This window comes from Pseudophryne corroboree, chromosome 5 (genome assembly GCF_028390025.1).
Source record: "Pseudophryne corroboree isolate aPseCor3 chromosome 5, aPseCor3.hap2, whole genome shotgun sequence".
NCBI lineage: Eukaryota > Metazoa > Chordata > Amphibia > Anura > Myobatrachidae > Pseudophryne > Pseudophryne corroboree.
In genome coordinates this window covers 147,821,198-147,841,614 of record NC_086448.1, presented here as the reverse complement: position 1 = coordinate 147,841,614, position 20,417 = coordinate 147,821,198, and the positions used below count along the sequence as shown (strand labels likewise).

The window sequence follows — 20,417 nt, the reverse complement described above, 5'->3', positions numbered from 1 at the left end:
AGCCTGGACGAAGGGGATTACATGGTATCACTGGACATCAAGGATGCTTACCTGCATGTCCCCATTTACCCTCCTCACCAGGAGTACCTCAAAATTGTGGTACAGGACTGTCATTACCAATTCCAGACGTTGCCGTTGGTCTGTCCCCGGCACCGAGGGTATTTACCAAGGTAATGGCCGAAATGATGATACTCCTTCGATAAAAGGGAGTTATAATTATCCCGTACTTGGACGATCTCCTTATAAAGGCGAGGTCCAGGGAGCAGTTGTTCGTCGGAGTAGCACTATCTCGGGAAGTGCTACAACAGCACGGCTGGATTCTGAATAGTCCAAAGTCGCAGCTGGTTCCTACGACGCGTCTACTGTTCCTGGGTATGGTTCTGGACACAGAACAGGAAAAAGGGTTTCTCCCGGAGGAGAAGGCCAAGGAGTTGTCATCTCTAGTCAGAGACCTCCTAATACAAATACAGGTGTCGGTGCATCAATGCACGCGAGTCCTGGGAAAGATGGTAGCTTCTTACGAAGAAATTCCATTCGGCAGGTTCCATGCAAGGATCTTCCAGTGGGATCTGTTGGACAAGTGGTCCGGGTCGCATCTTCAGATGCATCGGCTGATAACCCTGTCTCCAAGGGCCAGGGTGTCGCTGTTGTGGTGGCTGCAGAGTGCTCATCTTCTAGAGGGCCGCAGATTCGGCATACAGGACTGGGTCCTGGTGACCACGGATGCCAGCCTTCGAGGCTGGGGGGCAGTCACACAGGGAAGAAACTTCCAGGGGCTGTGGTCAAGTCAGGAGACTTCCCTACACATAGATATTCTGGGACTAAGGGCCATTCACAATGCCCTAAGTCAGGCTAGACCCCTGCTTCAACACCAGCCGGTGCTGATCCAGTCAGACAACATCACGGCGGTCGCCCATGTAAACCAGCAGGGCGGCACAAGAAGCAGGATGGTGATGGCAGAAGCCACAAGGATTTTCCGATGGGCGGAAAATCATGTGTTAGCACTGTCAGCAGTGTTCATTCCCGGAGTGGACAACTGGGAAGCAGACTTTCTCAGCAGGCACGACCTCCTCCCGGGAGAGTGGGGACTTCATCCAGAAGTCTTCAAAATGATTGTACACCATTGGGAAAGGCCACAGGTGGACATGACGGCGTCCCGCCTCAACAAAAAGCTAAAAAGATATTGCGCCAGGTCAAGGGACCCTCAGGCGATAGCTGTGGACGCTCTGGTAACACCGTGGGTGTACCAGTCGGTGTATGTGTTCCTTCCTTTGCCTCTCATACCCAAGGTACTGAGAATACTAAGAAGGAGAGGAGTAAGAACTATACTCGTGGTTCCGGATTGGCCAAGAAGAGCTTGGTACCCAGAACTTCAAGAAATGATCTCAGAGGACCCATGGCCTCTGCCGCTCAGACAGGACCTGCTGCAGCAGGGCCCCTGCCTGTTCCAAGGCTTACCACGGCTGTGTTTGACGGCATGGCGGTTGAACACCGGATCCTAAAGGAAAAAGGCATTCCGGAGGAAGTCATTCCTACGCTGATTAAGGCTAGGAAAGATGTGATCGCAAAATATTATCACCACATATGGCAAAAATATGTTGCTTAGTGTGAGGCCAGGAAGGCCCCAACGGAGGAATTTCAACTGGGTCGATTTCTGCACTTCCTACAGTCAGGAGTGACTACGGGCCTAAAATTGGGTTCCATTAAGGTCCAGATTTCGGCTCTGTACATTTTCTTCCAAAAAGAACTGGCTTCACTGCCTGAAGTTCAGACTTTTGTTAAGGGAGTGCTGCATATTCAGCCCCCGTTTGTGCCTCTAGTGGCACCGTGGGATCTCAACGTGGTGTTGGATTTCCTGAAGTCGCATTGGGTTGAGCCACTTAAATCCGTAGAGCTAAAATACCTCACGTGGAAAGTGGTCATGCTGTTGGCCTTGGCGTCGGCCAGGCGTGTATCAGAATTGGCGGCTTTGTCATGCAAAAGCCCTTATCTGATTTTCATATGGATAGGGCGGAATTGAGGACTCGTTCCCAATTCCTTCCTAAGGTGGTATCAGCTTTTCATGTGAACCAACCTATTGTGGTGCCTGCGGCTACGTGGGACTTGGAGGACTCCAAGTTACTGGACGTAGTCAGGGCCCTGAAAATATATGTTTCCAGGACGGCTGGAGTCAGGAAAACTGACTCGCTATTTATCCTGTATGCACCCAACAAGCTGGGTGCTCCTGCTTCAAAGCAGACTATTGCTCGCTGGATCTGTGGTACGATTCAGCTTGCACATCCTGCGGCTGGACTGCCGCATCCTAAATCAGTGAAAGCCCATTCCACGAGGAAGGTGGGCTCTTCTTGGGCGGCTGCCCGAGGGGTCTCGGCTCTACAACTTTGCCGAGCAGCTACTTGGTCGGGGTCAAATACATTTGCTAAATTCTACAAGTTTGACACCCTGGCTGAGGAGGACCTAGAGTTTGCCTATTCGGTGCTGCAGAGTCATCCGCACTCTCCCGCCCGTTTGGGAGCTTTGGTATAATCCCCATGGTCCTTACGGAGTCCCAGCATCCACTTAGGACGTCAGAGAAAATAAGATTTTACTCACCGGTAAATCTATTTCTCGTAGTCCGTAGTGGATGCTGGGCGCCCATCCCAAGTGCGGATTGTCTGCAATACTTGTATATAGTTATTGCCTAACTAAAGGGTTATTGTTATGAGCCATCTGTAGTGAGGCTCAGTTATATTTCATACTGTTAACTGGGTATAATATCACGAGTTATACGGTGTGATTGGTGTGGCTGGTATGAGTCTTACCCGGGATTCAAAATCCTTTTCCTATTGTGTCAGCTCTTCCGGGCACAGTATCCTAACTGAGGTCTGGAGGAGGGTCATAGTGGGAGGAGCCAGTGCACACCAGGTAGTCCTAAAGCTTTCTTTAGTTGTGCCCAGTCTCCTGCGGAGCCGCTATTCCCCATGGTCCTTACGGAGCCCCAGCATCCACTACGGACTACGAGAAATAGATTTACCGGTGAGTAAAATCTTATTTTCCTAGGTCAAGTTCCCTAAATTTGATGATCAGTCTCTCGTGAGGCACTGTATCGAAGGCTTTTGCAAAATCTAAATTGACCACATCCACTGCTTTTCCCTGGTCAAGATTATCGCTCCCTTCCTCGTAGAAGCTAATTCACGGTAATTAAGTAGCATCGGCGCCACCTTCGGCAAGAAGAGCAAAGTACACCTTATTACAGTGTTTCGCTACATACAGTAAACTGCATGCAGTGGAGGCAGCTATTTTAATATTTATCAGAATGCAGAACATGAAATTGCTATGAAGTAAAAATGTAATGTCTCAGTGATGTCACTAATTCCTACTAAATTGCTTGGCTGAATATTATGTACGACAGCAAAATGGCTTCAACCACTATGTATTGATAATCTTTTCCATTTTACGTCAACATAAAGATTATGGTTCGGATTCAATTAGCTGCAGTAATTGGTCTGCCGGAGCTATTCAATTACAGCCTGCAATAAGGCCTATGGTTGCACTTCTGTTCAAACCTAAGGGAGACTCGAGCAGAAATCCACGCTAAGAGCCCTTACCGCGGGTCCAGCAAATGCATTAACGCATAGCCTGAGTATTTATCCCGGAACGTATGGGTTAATGCATGTTGATGAAAAATTTACTGCGTGAGAAAAAGAGGCTGTAATTACGCCAGAGACTACCACCCTTTTCCCCGTGTGGTAAATTACCGCAGCTAATTGAATCAGGCTCTATATGTTTGTATATAATGGAGCGCATAACTACCACAAGGTGGGCTGAGTCAGGACACAAATCACATAATAAGCACCGCCCACCCTTGTAAATAGATTGTGACAGGTTGTATTTGAAGTGGGTGGGGTTTAACAGTATCATTACCCCAGCCACTTGTCTGACTGATCAGGGAAACAAGTATGGTAATAGTGACTACTGGTGACAGGAGGATGGCACACCAGACAATTTATATATTTTCCTTGCCCTGGAATACGACACAAAGCTGATCACTAGATGCAAGTGTACCCTGTAATTTTTTATTACTAGGTTGAATAAAATTGTAAGTATTATATGGTAGCCTAAGAAGACTGAGTTTACTGATACAACGATGTGTGATGTTCTGGGCATTAGATCCCCCAATCTCTGGACTTTTTAATGCTCTCTGTATTACAGGATGTTATAGATTGGAGATCACCAGACAATAACTACTAAGGAGCGTGTCACTTGACAGAAGCGCTTTGTTCTTTCAGATAGTGGTGCTCCCGACTGTGTAGGTGCCGCAGTGGTGGATATTAGTTGCTTTAAATACCCTTACTCATCCCCTGGCTCTACTAGTGTTTCTGTAGTATAAGGTGTTATTGTACATGTGGCAGGGAGAGGGGTGGAGCTCCTTTGGAGACTGAACACAGGCCCTCTCCTCTCTTGAGCTACAGGTACCTCTTCCTCTCTCCCATCCCTTATTTTCTGTAATGCAGAGACATAAGCCTGAATCCCTCACTGACCTCATTACTGACTGGAGCAATAAAATCAATATTATTCTGCCTTCACAAACCTACCACACATTCCCCATCAGCAATTAGTGGTAGTGGGATTGTGCTAATACCTAGGGTTTTTTTTCTTCCTCCTTTGAATTTCCTGAATATGGAGGATGAATAGGATTCATCCTTAGCACTTGTGAAGTATATGCTGAGGAAGAGCCCCACTCGTCCATAGCACTAGAGAGGTTAATAAAATCATGTTAACTGTTATAAATTCCATTTACAGCTGCCACTGGGAGCGCTATCCAGAGAAGTAACCACTGCTATTTGTAGCAAAAAGATGTTAAATAAAAAACTTTTAAAAAAAATACTTAAAAATATAGCACAGGCACGGGTCAATTTGCCGGTTGTTGGGATCTCAGCTGTCAGGAGGCCAATGCCGGAATCCCGACACCCTGGTGAAATACTGCCGACCAAAATACCGACACCACCCGAGGGGGAATATAACCCTGTGTCGCCACGGGGCCTGAAGAGTGGCGAGCGTAGCGAGCCCGTGAGGGGACACGCTGCGTTCGCCTGCTGGTATTCCAGCCGTCGGGATCCCGGCATAGGTCTCCTGACCGGCGAGATCCCGACAGCCGGGATATTATACTGATCTTGTAGGCACAATATATGTTCTAGCTAACTAGCTCTATTCAGAAACATTTTTCAGTCCTCCTTTGCTTCTGGCGCTATCCTGAGATGAACTTCAGTATGGAATAGGTATTGGTTCGACACATGAAAATTAGGTTTATTTATGTTTCTCTTTTACGTCCTAGAGGATGCTGGGGACTCCAAAAGGACCATGGGGTATAGACGGATCCGCAGGAGCTTGGGCACACTATAAAGACTTAAACTGGGTGTGAACTGGCTCCTCCCTCTATGCCCCTCCTCCAGACCTCAGTTAGACTTTGTGCCCAGGAGTGACTGGATGCACACTAGGGGAGCTCTACAGAGTTTCTCTAGAAAGACTTTTGTTAGGTTTTTTATTTTCAGGGAGATCTGCTGGCTACAGGCTCCCTGCATCGTGGGAGTGAGGGGAGAGAAGTCAGACCTACTTCTGCTTAGTTAAGGGCTCTGCTTCTTAGGCTACTGGACACCAATAGCTCCAGAGGGTTCGATCACTTGGTGCGCCTAGCTGCTTGTTCCCGGAGCCGCGCCGTCAACCCCCTCACAGAAGCCAGAAGAAAGAAGCCGGGTGAGTATTAGAAGAAAAGAAGACTTCAGTGATGGCAGAAGACTTCAGTAACGGAGGTAACACGCAGCGGTCGCGCTGCGCTCCAATCTCCCACACACCAACGGCACTCACAGGGTGCAGGGCGCTAGAGGGGGGGGGCGGCGCCCTGGGCAGCAAGTTACTGTAAGTTGAATTACAGCTGGCATATGTACATGTGAGGTGCCTGGGCACCGTTTCCGATACCCCCGCCAGATACCGACGGCCACACTGCGCACCATTGTTCCCATACGCCGATGGTGGTGACAAGGGTGCAGGGCGCTGGGGGGGAGCGCCCTGGGCAGCATGTTAGTGGATCGTTGTTTTTTACAAGCCCTGATACCTTATACGATACCCCCGCCATTTAGCAGCGGTAGCGCTGCGCGCCTTTGATGTGTGTGTATATATATGTGTGTGTGTGTGTATATATATATATATATATATATATATATATATAGATAGATATATTTATATATACATTGGGTATTACATTATGTATATTCATGAATGCTGAAGTAATAGTATTCTTTTTCATGTGCTGGTCGCTCTGTAGTTTAAGCTCTACGTCGGCAGTGACGAGTTGGTCTTCAGTCCTCTCAAAGAGTACGAAGGTTTATTCTTTCCCCGACGAGGTGAAAATTCTGTGGAAGTCAACTCCTGGTCGACACGGGGCCCTGTCTGAAAGGATCGTATACAGGAAGCTAAGTGATAATTTATTCCTATACTTTGACCCTGTTTACATTACATGCACATGCGGGAGTGTTTATATTCGGAAAGGCATCCGATAGAATTTACCTAAAGTGTGTAAGGCTGGTTTCTCCTGTTGGTTCTTCTTATACCATTACGGCGCCTGCCGTGGGTATACAGGAGGGTGACCTGGGAAATGCTGAGGTTGTCTCCTGGAGATACTGGAGTTTTTCCCTGGGACGGTGTGTCACTGTTGGGGGATACCTCGGCTCAGTCTATCCCGGGGCATGCTGCTGGTGATTCTAACTTCCTGAGTTAGTCTCCTTCACAAGGATTGGTGACGCATTCTTTGGTGGGATGTAGTCGTTTTAACCAGTTCGATTCCATTCTTTTTCCTTTTCTGTATGGACAGTGGAAGGTGAAAAAGGTAAGGTTTCTGCAACCTTGTTCGGTTCACAGAACGGGATGTCGTTGTCTGTTTCTACCACATACATTACATGTCGCGGGGTCTACCTGGCTGGAGGCTACCTTGGTGCGACCTCGTCTACTAAGTGTCAGTCAGTCCGGGAATAGACTAGGAACTGTGAGTTACTTATAGAATCCTAGGGGGACTTTCTGGTGTGACAGATGGTTCCCCTCACTGATTTTTCTATTAGATCTTGCTGTTCCCCTATGGGAGGGGAGGTGGTACGCGACGCCATACCAGAGGTGCGTAAGGTTCAGTGCATTGTCCTGATGTCCCTGATAAAAAAAGACAAAGATTTCTCCTTACGATGTTGGACTACAAGTTGGAACTTCTCCGACGAGGGAGTTCCACCACGTCATGATAGTAAGGGGTTCAAGGTGTTTTCTCTGCATTCAGGTTACCTGGATGGGTACTCAGGAATGTATTGGCCAGTTCACCGGAGTGATGGCAGTAGGATGGTATTTTTTCCATGGTAAGAGCCATCGTTATTCTGTAAGGGGACACTCTCCTGATTAAGGCGAGGTCAAGCCATAAGTGATGCAAATTGTCGTTTTCTCTCTGACTGTTCTTAGACACAGAAGCCTGTTCTTCCCAACGGCACAGTCATCGGTGGTGGGTATCAGAGGTAGATACGGAAAGGTTGAGGTTCTATGTGTTCCTGTGGACGGTAGTCGGAGGATCCGGAGTCGGATCAGATTTGGAGCGTGGCCTTCTTGTCGGTGAGCTGGTTGAATGCCAGAGTGGTTTTCACGAGACCAGTTAGGAGGTGGTCCGGGTCTCCCCTACACATGCGCCGGAATATAATCCTAATAGCCAGGATATGGCTCCTGTGGTGTTTGCTCTGTTCTCACCTCATAGAGGGACGAAGATCCGGAGCCCAGGATGAGATCTTGGTGTCCGTGCATGCAGATCTCCGAGACTGGGGAGTAGTCCTTGCAAGGGAAGTATTTCCAGAGTAAAAGGTCAAGCTGGGAAGCTTGTCTGCATTAAGCCCTCTTGAGTTAAGAGATATTTTCAATGAACATATGCTTCGTGATCTACCCGTGCTAATTCTGTCGGACGGCGTGACAGCACTGGTATGTAAGCCGCGAGGGCGGAACGAGGAGAAAAGCGGCGATGGCAGAAGCCAAGAAGTTTTCCGCTTGGTGGGAAGACTGGTAAACGCTATATTAATAATTTTCGTTCCGGAGGTGAGCGACAGTGAAATAAATTCCTCTGCAGACGCGATCGCCATCCGGGAGAAATATAGTTGTCATTGAGCAGTTTTCTCTGAAATGACAGGTCTTTGAGGAGTGCCTCAGATGGACATGTTGGCGTCTCGCCCCAAAGAGAGTTCTCAGGGATATTGTTCCGGGTCAGGGGACACTCATGCTATAGCAGTGGACGTTATCGGGACACCTTGGGTGTTTCAGTCGGTCTATGTATCCCCCCTGTTTTCACGTTTTGGACGGTGATAATCGTAAGAAGAACAAGGGTTTGGGCGATCTTCATTGTTCCGGTCTAACCAAGGAGCGCTTATTATCCAGTTCTTTAAAATTTGCTCGTAGAAGATCCATGACCTTTCCTCTAAGTGAGGAACTGTTACAGAATGATCCGGGCGTGTATCAATACTTATCGAGGATGCGTTTGACGGTGTGGCGGTTGAACGCCATATCCTGGCCAGAAAGTCTATTCCCAGGTGAAGTCTTTCCCACACTTCTTCAGGCTAGAAAAGAAGTAACGGCAAGGTCTTACCACCATGTTTGGAGAAAATAGGTGTCTTGGGGTGAATCCAAGATGGCTACTATGGAAGAATTTCCCCTGGGTCGTTCTTCTCCATTCTTTTTTGGAAAGCAGGTGTGGGTGCAGGCTTAAAGTTAGGCTCCTTTTAAGTGCGAAGTTTTGGCCTTATAAATTTTCTTTCAAGAAGGAATTGGCAACCTTTACAGAAGTTCGGACCTTCGTGAAAGGAGTACTGCACATCCACCCTCCATTTGTGCCCTCGTTGGCACCGTGGGACCTGGACGTGGTGTTGCGTTTTCATGTGTCACACTGTTTGGAACCTTTGTGAAAGGGGTGGTCTTCTGTATGCCGAATGTCGAGATCCTGGCGCACAGTATACCGGCGCCGGAATCCCGACACCCGGCATACCGACATATATTCTCCCTCGTGGGGGTCCACGACCCCCCTGGAGAGAGAATAAAATAGCGTGGCGCGTTGGGTTAAAATTTCTCTCTTGGAAAGTGATCATGCTATTGGCTTTGGCGTCCGCAAGGCGGATGTCGGAGGTAGTGGCTTTGTCTCACAAGAGTCCTGTTTGATCTTCCAGGTGGATAGAGAGGAATTGAGAACTTGGTTAATAGTTCTGCCAAGAGTGGTTACTGGGTTTCGCAGAAATCAGCCTGTTTTGTTCCCTGTGGTTACTTAGGCATTAGCTGATTCAAAGTTTCTCGATGTAGTCAGGGCTTTGAATATTTAAGTCTCCATTTTGGGCTCAAGACGCCTGCATCTATGCAGTTTGTTAGACGTTGGATCTGTGATACGATTCGGCGTGCTTGTTCCACGGCTGGATTGCCGTTACAGAAGTCGGTGGAGACCCATTCTACTAGGAAGGTGGGCTCATCTTGGGCGGCTGCCCGAGGGGTCTCGGCACTTCAACTTTGCCGAGCATCTATGTGGTCGGGGTCAAACACTTTGCTAGGTTTACAAGTTTGATACCCTTTCTGCGGAGGACCTCGCGTTTGCTCAATCGGTGCTGCAGAGTCGTACGCACTCTCCCGCCTGGTCTGGAGCTTTGGTATAGACCCCATGGTCCTTTTAGAGTCCCCAGCATCCTCTGGGACGTAAGAGAAAATAGGATTTTAATACCTACCGGTAAATCCTTTTCTCCTAGTCCGTAGAGGATGCTGGGCGCCCGTCCCAGTGCGTACTGTCTCTGCAGTAATTGGTTATGGTTACACTCTTGTGTTACCTATTCTCTCAGCATATGGCTGTATGTTTTTCATACCGTGCGCTGGTATTCTGTTGAATGCCATGTTTTGCGGTAGGTTTGTGGTGTGAGCTGGTATAACACTCACTGTGTTAAATTAAAAAATTCTTTCCTCAAAATGTCCGTCTCTCCTGGGCACAGTTTTCTAACCGAGGTCTGGAGGAGGGGCATAGAGGGAGGAGCCAGTTCACACCCAGTTTAAGTCTTTATATTGTGCCCAAGCTTCTGCGGATCCGTCTATACCCCATGGTCCTTTTGGAGTCCCCAGCATCCTCTACGGACTAGGAGAAAAGGATTTACCGGTAGGTATTAAAATCCTATTTTTTGGTGGAGGGAGCCAGGGGTATTTGGAGCAGGGTTAGAGGATTTCACTTTTAATAATGGGGTGGACTATATAGAACGAAACATAATCAAGCCATTTAATAAGCTAAAAGGGGCTTTTTACTATTTAATAGATAACCATGCCTTGGAGAATGGGGATAGATAAACTACCGGACAGGGCTGTAAGGAGGATAGTGCGGACGGTGTGTCGCACAGGGCCGGATATTTGGTTGGACAGGGGCAGAATCTGCCCTGCTGATCTGACGGCTGCTGCCTGCTCTCCTGTGTCTCCTGCACTGAGGGTAAGACGTCATGTACAGTGCTGGGCAAGGCGGCGGAGCAGTGATTTGGTATTGGTAGTTTTAAACTGCCACCTTGTGCATCTCTCCAGTAATACAATCCTTTCAGCCTTTAAAGTAAACTACTGTATATCTAGTCATTGATAGAACCATAGGACTTTCTCAACCACGTTTGTATGGTTTTTGTTTTGTCTAAGCCACTGATTGATGATGTATGGTGCTTTGTCATCCTAACAAAGAATGATACAGAGAATAATAGATCATTGTGTCCCTGTATTTTCTTTTGTTTTGAAAATTGGACCAAAGAAGAAAGTGTTCTCTGTTCCCCTTGTGCATCATTTATATGCCTCCCAGTGACACCATATGAGGATCATCTTCACACAGAACCAAAAGGAAAAAACAACTTTGGAACATAGCGGTCCATTGTTATACGGAATTCATTTGTCAGGATGCATGGGCCAGGAGAATTATCCCTGATAGAAATAAAATACCATGACAATTATGCATTACAAATCCAAGAAGAATATTACAGCTTAGCACAGTCAATAAATAATCTACGTAAATACCTCTTATAGGTGCTTGTTGATGTCTATTCACTAAAGCACTGATTCCAGATACATTGTTGTGTGTCATTGTTCTGGCCTCTTGCATGTCACTAGAAAAATGTTGATTTCCACAACACTGGGGGCTAGCGCCAGGTAAACCTTTCTTCTTCTGAGCCCATGGGCACCTTTCCTGAAAATACTGTATGCCGCCCAAATTGCTTAGCCAGCCTTACTCAGCACACAGCAGGAAAAGCACGCTGCCCAGCTGCTGAACGGAGCATATATCCTAACACTTTGTCACTGAAAAGCAACAATTATTTTTACCAAGATTTGTTTTATTTTATTTTATGTATTTCTGAACTTTCTACTTCCCATTCTGGTATTTGTATTTTCTGTTTTATAGAATTCTGCATCTTTCTACAATTTATATACAGAGATGTTTTGTGTGCAAATTACTGCAAACTCTGTCTGATATCGTGCTGCGACTGATCCACCGAATCAATGTCACTTTTCACTAGGCTTGTATTAGCTATGTCCTGTATAGTCGGCACCTGCATTTTCCTCATTGCAATCAATAGGACCATTTTCTGCTTTGCGGTATACAATATTGGTACACCGCAAAAGGACTGCTTGACAAATGACCATCCAATGACATCATGGGGTATATGCAATTCCGGGCGAATTGCGGCAATTTTTCGCCCGTTTTTAAATTCGACACAATTCGACCGTCGAATTCCGGCCGGCGGGTGCCGGAATTAGACATATTCAATAAAAGACGGATTCGACAGTCCCGCTGTCGAAAAACAGACCAATTGACGGATTTTGAATCGACTTTTCAGATGGTACAAAAAACGGTAAAAAACCCGGAAAAAAATTGCGTGGGGTCCCCCCTCCTAAGCATATCCAGCCTCGGGCTCTTTGAGCCAGTCCTGGTTGCAAAAATACGGGGGGGGGGGAATGACAGGGGATCCCCCGTATTTTAACAACCAGCACCGGGCTCTGCGCCTGGTCCTGGTGCAAAAAATACGGAGGACAAAAAGAGTAGGGGTCCCCCGTATTTTTTGTACCAGCACCGGGCTCCACTAGCTGGACAGATAATGCCACAGCCGGGGGACACTTTTATACCGCTCCCTGCGGCCGTGACATTAAATACCCAACTAGTCACCCCTGACCGGGGTACCCTGGAGGAGTGGGGACCCCTTCAATCAAAGAGTCCGAGGCTGGTTATGCTTAGGAGGGGGGACCCCACGCAATTTTTTTTCGGGTTTTTAACCCATTCCATAAAAAAAAATATATATATTTTTAAAAATATATAAATAATACTTGTGCCTCCTAAATAGACAGACCAAGTACCTAATCCCTTCTAATATAAATAGATATGCTATTAGCAATAAAAAAAACCACAAAAAAAACATGTTTTTAAAAAATGTTATTACATTCCGCCAGCAAAGTGAGGCGGATTGAAAATGACGAATTTACTGTCAAAAAGCATTGTTGTCGAATTTACATTCTTCAATTAAATATACTTTTGTCGAAAAGCCGCATTTGTACCATTGCAGAAATGTCGAATTTGTCAAATGTCGAATTTCAAAAAGTCGAATTTGAAAAGTCAGTTTTTTTGACGAAAAGTACTGTATTGCATTGTCAAAAAAAAATTTTGGGGCGAAAAAGTCCAGTTTTTCGACATTTTCGGGAATTTGACCGCAATTGCATATACCGTATCTACCTCGTTCTATAATACAATAACATTGTCTTTATGGGAAAATCACTTTTGTCCCTATATTGTGATTGTGACCAATCAGAACATCTGCATTCTGCTCAGTTCCTTTGTCAGTGCAAGGAAGTGTTCTTGATTATCCTTTTTTAGTCCCGTTTCCTTTTACGTTATCCCCCAGCAGATATACAATCCCCAACATATAGAGCCATAAATACAGTACTTTGTTTATAAGTTAGACCATTATATAGTTAGTTCGATACATATGTATAACTACACTAAGGTCAAAGTGAAGGTGATAACATGTGCATAATGGTCTTATGATATATTGCTGTTCTTTTATGTGTAGGGTTTTAGAATCCTGGGCTAATTGGTTTTTAATCTTGCTAGAATTTCCAAATTAAAAAGTCAGGAAGATAACATGGCTCAGATGGGAGAGACCTCCAGTTATTGTTAATAAGATCCCTGTGTTTGTATAGAGGAAGGGGGGGGGGGGGGGGGGGGGGTATATTGTGTTTTTACAGAGTTACCGTAGTGAAAGAAATCCCCATTTATTTTTGGCATAGCACTATATCCATTGAACTAATTAGTTTCCTTATTGTAATTTAACTGATTTACTTAGCAAAATCTGCCTTTTAGCACTTGTTATCTGGGCTGCCTTTTTCCCAGAGGCTCATGGAGTGTTCCTGAATTAATGAGATTTTTTTTACAGCGTGTTTTTGTAAAATGGAAATAGCTGCAGTAGATACACAGTAAGTGGAGTCATTGAAGGAAAGTGATGGATTGTTACCTATTATTGCTCAGAGTAGCCTGCAAAGTACGGTATCTGCTGTCCTTCATCTCCGCAGCCATAACCTGTGCAGCCGGGGGGGGGGGGGGGGGGAGGGGGGAGGAATTATCAGTGCCGCTGTCTGTTCTCCTGCGGAACATTAGCATTTTATTTATGCCTGGTGGCTTGTGATTGTTGATTTGATTCTTATTATTTACTTAAAAATAAACCCGTGTTCTGTATAATGTCACAGAAGTAGCAGAGATCACTTACCAGGTGTAACATACGTTATCCCGGCACACGGGGATGCCGGCTGTTAATATCCCGACAGCGGCATCCCGCCCGCTCTGCCGGGTCGAGCGCTAAGAGTCCCCTTGCGGGGGCTCGCTGCGCTTGCCACTCTGCGGGCTCGGTGCACTCGCCACAGGACCTGTTGGCAGACTATGGGTGTCATGGACACCCACGAGTGGGAATAGCCGTCGTGCGCCGGGATTCCGGCTGCCGGCATTGTCGGCTGTTGGGCTCCCGGCGTCAATATCCTGAACGCCTCAATCTCCCGACAGCCGGCATTTTAACTGCATTCCCTTTCCAGCTTTGAACACACTGCAGTGAAAGCGTATATTGCCTTCATACAAAACTGGACACATGGCAAAGCATAAGATGAACTAGGGAGAGCTATTACACACCATGGCAATCAGCAGCAGAACAGAGTGTTTCAGCTCTGCCAAATTGTGTGTGTTCGTGTCTAAGTATGAAGGGGCACGATATATAGCCAGTTCATGATGTAAGCACATGTACGGTGCTGGCAGACTGGCACAGAAGTGTCCCATATCCAAAAATCCAATATCCAAAGTATTCCAAATCCAAAATTCATTTGGTCACAACTAAGATAATGTCATCTTTGCTTTCTGATGGTTCAATGTACTCAAACTTTGTTTCAGGCACAAATTTATTCTAAATATTATATAAAATGACCTTCAGGCTGTGTGTATAAGGTGTAAATGAAACATAAATGAATTTTGTTTTTATGCTTGGGCCCCATCCCCAAGATATCTCATTGCGGTATGCAAATATGCCAAATACTGCTGGTCCCAAGCATTTCGGATATAGGTGACTCAAGCTGTGCATCCAACTTGTTTTTGTGAGCCACCAACTCTTATCACTATTAATTTATCGTCATGGTTTCTACTTCTAGGTAAATGCAAATTAGATAATTTAATATTCTTCATGTGTGTGGAACATCGCTTATCCCAAAAGATCTTTTGTAACAATGATAGACAAGCCTCGGATTCATTATACTAAACGGTAGTGTATTTTTGTCATCCTTGTCCAAGCTGATGTGCTAATCCGTTGTCTTCCTCTGAGTTTTATACCCCCACTGCTGTAATTGGCGTCTCCCACCTGTGAGACCATCAGACGGTAGTTATCCTTCTGTGTGAGAATCAGAACACAGAGATTTCATTCTTGGGATTGAGCTATATCTATCTTCAGACATCTGGCAACCAAGTTATTCCCCCAGTAAAGGAGCCTGACGTATATGAAAAGGAAAAAAGATATTATAACAAACTAATTATAGTTAGGTGCAGTGAGGCAAATGCGGCTGAGACGTCTCTGTGGACCGCACAGGAAATAGACGCTGATCTTGAGATTAATATAGAGGTACTGGTGCAGCATCATTAATCGTCATGTTACCTTGGCTAAGGATATGCAATTCCCTTAACATCCTATGTGTCACACAGTAATTAAAATAACCAGCCCTTTGTATGTGTTGAATTATTATCTTCTATGAAATTACAAATACATTTGAGGTGGATGTGCTACATGATTGTTCTAGAACCTTAGATCAATTACACATGCAAAAATGGGGATACTTAAAGTAGATGTCATGGCTCAAAGCTGCCTTCATACAGTATTTAGGGCCTACTTACATAAATTATGGGGAGATGTATCAAACCTTAGAGAGAGATAAAGGGCGGTATCCAGCTAGCCTTGACAAGCCGGCAGTTATCACGCAAAGCAGAATCCCCGTTAACCAACCCTTATATACCCATTTTTTTTGCGAAAACACATGGGTTCGGGATCTTATCCCCGATTGCATGTGTTTTTGCTGGAAAACTGGACATTTTTCTGCCCAAAAAATGGATTATAATTGGGTAGCCCGATAATGACCATCAGGCTACAATTACGATATTAGCCCGTTTTTTTTCAACCAAAAAATTAGCACTGCTAGTAGCACCCCAATTTTTTTTTTTTAACAACCAATCAGCTCCTATCTGTAATTTTTCAAACACAGCCTCTAACATGACAAACAGAAGCTGATTCATTAGTCCTTTATCTCTCTCCCAGGTTTGATACATCTCTCCCTTGGTCCTGCGTGGGGTCTATTTCATTCCTCTTGTCTGGTTTGTTTACTTGGTCATCAAACATTTCAGTCATGTTGTTATAATTTAGGGTTTGGGACACAGTATTCTGTATGAGTTCTATATAAGTTCCATAATTGTATAAAAGCACAATACCGCAGATAAGTGGATAAAAAACTGACGTACTGAGTGCTGGTGTACTGTTAATTAAACTGCATTTAGCTTTATTATCATGAATATTACTGTAATATCTGGTTAGAACCTGTTGACAGACTTTATTGGATGGCTAGCCCGGCTATCCAATCACATCCTGCCAATCACATCCTGACGCAAGCATTCTCGCTTTCAAAATTCTGCTGCTGCTGTTGGGGACTTACAGGAATAATGGTGGAACCTTCAATAGTCTGTGAATAGGGAGATAATCATTGCCCACAGGTTATAGTAGTGTAAAGTAACAAATTATTACGGTTGCCACTGTATTACACAATAAATGTAATTTTAATCCATTATTTTATTTAAAACAGTATGATGGATGATTAAATTTGCTTTTGAATAAAATAACACCTAGATTTAAATTTAGTGCGCCCTCTTTTACCACCATCTTTTAATGACATCTAATAAAACTTATACAATGAGTGTACTTTTGCAGAGTAATACAGTAATAAATGGAGTTATTGTAATAGGGGAGCAGTGTATAATATTGGCGAAATGTTGCCGTTAGCGATTACCTTGTATTGCTTTCTTTGTCTAATACTAGGACAGCTTTGTTAGTGGGAAATATGTGAAATGTAAACATCTGGGTGTAATTTATGTCCATCTGTGACCGCATTTGCACAGTGCCTATACGTCAAGAATAGTTGTCTCTGACTGATGTAAATATACAAGGATTCCAGTTTTCTCCTAGGCTGAGAGGAATAAAGACCAGAACACAGTTTGTGTTGGCATACACTTAAGCACATTGCGTTTGGCTCTTCTCCAAAGACTACAGATTTATGTCTATGTTGGATGACATAGGAAACTTCGCAGGAAAACACAAGGTTGGGAACTATTGCCCCATCTGTGCTCTCTATTATCTTCTAGAGCTGAATCATGCCACTATAGCCTGGTTCCTGAGAAAAAGTACTTAATGCCATTTATTTCTCTTTCTTATCTTGCGTAGTTTAGCAGTCTGATTTACAAATGAGTCTAAAAATACAACTAACTAAGAAACGGGGGCAGTATAAAGCACATTGAGTACATCTGCCTCTATAAGCAACAAAGAATGTATGGTGAGGTTAGTGAGGTGTCCTTTAAATCTGAAAAATAAAAATTAGTCCTATTCAATGCATCAATGCAAATTTGAGCCTTTCACTTACTGTTTACTGTTCTTTTTTGAATGGAATGAATTAAATGGAGTTCTGCTCAGCTCAAAGACAACACACGCTCATGCACCCTTCAGCAGCTGCGGAGACACACATCCCAAATCTGAATATAATTACTATCGTGTATTACTTTACTTTCGTGTAATGCCACTAAAGTGACTGCAAGACAATCTAAAGGGTCTATTTACTAAGCCTTGGGTGGAGATAAAGTGGATGGAGGTAAAGTCCCAGCAAATCAGTGTCTGTCATGTCACAGGTTGGGTTTGAAAAATGACAGTTAGGAGCTGATTGGCTGGTACTTTATCTCCATCCACTTTATCTCAATCTAAGGCTTAGTAATTAGACCCGTTGGTAACTAAAAGGCAAATGTATGGATTTGCTCATTACAAATCACTACAAGTAGTGAGGTGTAAGGTGGGGCAGCAGAGCGTCTCACTACACTTTCAAGAGACAAGCAGGAGAAGATGTGTCAATGTCCAGGATCTTGGGCAGAGCCACTGGAGGAGGTTGAGGGAAAAGGGTCCTGCTCATAAGTGCTTACAATGTAAAAGAAAGGGGGAGTATAACCTAGAGCAGTGATCTCCAACCCGTAGCTCGCGAGCTGCCGGTAGCTCGCCGTAGTATTTTCGGTAGCTCACAGAGCGCACGGGTTTGAACAGTCACCTCCCTTCATTTTTAATATGGTGCCGGACGTCAGCCAATCAGAGCTCGTGGACCAGCAGTGGCGGCACCTGGCTGCCGGACCACGAGTTTTGATTGGCTCACTTACCGGCACCATATTTTAAATGCCCGCCGCCACCGGAGACTGTCACCCTCACCGCTGCCGCTTTCCGAACTTCACAGGAGAGGCACGCGCTGCGTTCTCCTCCCCTTCCGTCCCTCATACAGGAGGAGCAACACTGGCGACAGTAGACGAAGCCAGCAAGGGTTAGCACTGTGTGGGGCATTTTATCTGGAGCTGTGGGGGGGCATTTTATCTGGCGCTGCGGGGGGCGATTCAAATGGCACTGCGGGGGTAATTGTATCTGGCACTGGTGGGGGCATTGTATCTGGCACTGCTGGGGGGCATTATTTGTGTATCTGGCTTTGCTGGGGGCATTATTTGTGTATCTGGCACTGCTGGGGGCATTATCTGCATCTGGCAGTGCTGGGAGGCATTATTTGTATATCTGGCACTGCTGAGGGGCATTACTTGTGTATCTGGCACTGCTGAGGGGCATTATTTGTGTATCTGGCACTACGTGGGGGCGGGCATTATTTGTAGTGAGGCCACACCCATTTTTGTGAGGCCACACCTACTTTCACAGGAGCGCACGCGCATTGGGGGGAGGGGGTAGCTCCTTCAGAGGTTTTATTTTCCGAAAGTAGCTCACACCCCAATTAGGGTTGGAGACCACTGACCTAGATGGTGATACTCTGACAAAGATCATTGTCAGTGTAACTTCAATTGACTGTTTGGCTTGATGGTTACTGTACTTGGCTATAAACTAAAAAAATTGTAGCCTAGTTATTTAAATGTAGCCTAATGGCAATTATAAATTCCTTGTTAGCAGCACACTTTTTTATTGAGTTCTTTCAGCATTTTTTAAATTCTCTTTTTTATGTTCTGTACAGTCAGCGATGAAGAAGAGTACGACTGCCCAGAAGAATCCAGTACTTCAAATTCAGAACATACATCAGAGACAGAGGTAATCTTCATAACTAATGCTATCAATGTAATAAGTGTTAGGTACAGTGTCTGTGTCAATTGGTCTGATTGTATTCATCTCATAGAAGAATAAAGATATTGATCCGTCCGCTTACATCATACAAAGCTCCCTCTCACGCTGATTACATCCTTACTGCCGACTCCAGTCCTAAATAACTGGTGTGACATGTTTGCCAAGTTTTCTTTATAAGCTCTTTGCCTATGCCCTTTAAAGTATATAGCCACCTTTTATGGCCTTATGTGTTTACCAGAACCAATTTTGTTAATGGAATCAACTACACTCTAATACACCTAGCTGCTGTAGTGTCAGTTACTACACTCTAATACACCTAGCTGCTGTAGTGTCAGTTACTACACTCTAATACACCTAGCTGCTGTAGTGTCAGCTAGTACACTCTAGTACACCTAGTTGCTGTAGTGTCAGCTAGTACACTCTAGTACACCTAGCTGCTGTAGTGTCAGTTACTACACTCTAATACACCTAGCTGCTGTAGTGTCAGTTAGCACACCTAGCTGCCGTAGTGTCAGTTACTGCACTCTAGTACACCTAGCTGCTGTAGTGTCAGTTAGTACACTCTAGCACACCTAGCTGCTGTAGTGTCAGTTACTGCCCTCTAGCACACCTAGCTGCTGTAGTGTCAGCTAGTACACTCTAGTGCAGCTAGCTGCTGTAGTGTCAGTTACTACCCTCTAGCACACCTAGCTGCTGTAGTGTCAGCTAGTACACTCTAGTGCAGCTAGCTGCTGTAGTGTCAGCTAGTACACTCTAGCACACCTAGCAGCTGTAGTGTCAGTTACTGCACTCTAGTACACCTAGCTGCTGTAGTGTCAGTTAGTACACTCTAGCACACCTAGCTGCTGTAGTGTCAGTTAGTAAACTCTAGCACCCCTAGCTGCTGTAGTGTCAGTTAGTACACTCTAGCACACCTAGCTGCTGTAGGTGTCAGTTAGCACCCTCTAGCACACCTAGCTGCTGTAGTGTCAGTTAGTACAGTCTAGTACACCCCAGGGCCTAAACGAAATCGCCGAAGGGTGTTTGGGGGTTGAAGCTGAAGCTTTCCACAGAATAGCAAGCACAAGTTTCAGCTCTCCTGAAATGTAAAACTATGAGATTATGCCATGCTAGCGATAGTTAACTAAGCACAATTTCAACTTAACGTGTTCAATTGCCAAAACTTCTAAACTGTAATTTGCTAAAGAAGATTCATTTCAATGCAACATTAAGACATCGGAATGTGTTGGTATGCACCTGTGGACTGCCAGACTTGGATTCCAGTCAGACTCTGGTCCTAAGGCTGGGTACACACTTTCCGATATATCATTCATTTGAACGATATACCGGTAGTGGATCGGCGGGTGTGTACACCCGATCTGTCTGTGAATAACAACGTTCGCAGCATAGACATATCAGGTCGGCCCCGCAGCATAGCCGATGGTGATATATAATCCACACATTTCAGTATGTCCAGTT

At 45.2% G+C, this 20,417-nt stretch overlaps 1 protein-coding gene across 1 annotated transcript in view; it reads left to right on the top strand.

The window, feature by feature from the left end:
• The window catches only part of RAPGEF5 (Rap guanine nucleotide exchange factor 5), a 499,799-nt gene that overhangs the window by 238,021 nt on the left and 241,361 nt on the right, over positions 1 to 20,417 (top strand). The window contains exon 8 of the mRNA XM_063921784.1: positions 18,853 to 18,926. Coding sequence (XP_063777854.1) covers positions 18,853 to 18,926 — 74 coding nt within the window. The remainder of the gene's footprint in view (positions 1 to 18,852; positions 18,927 to 20,417) is intronic.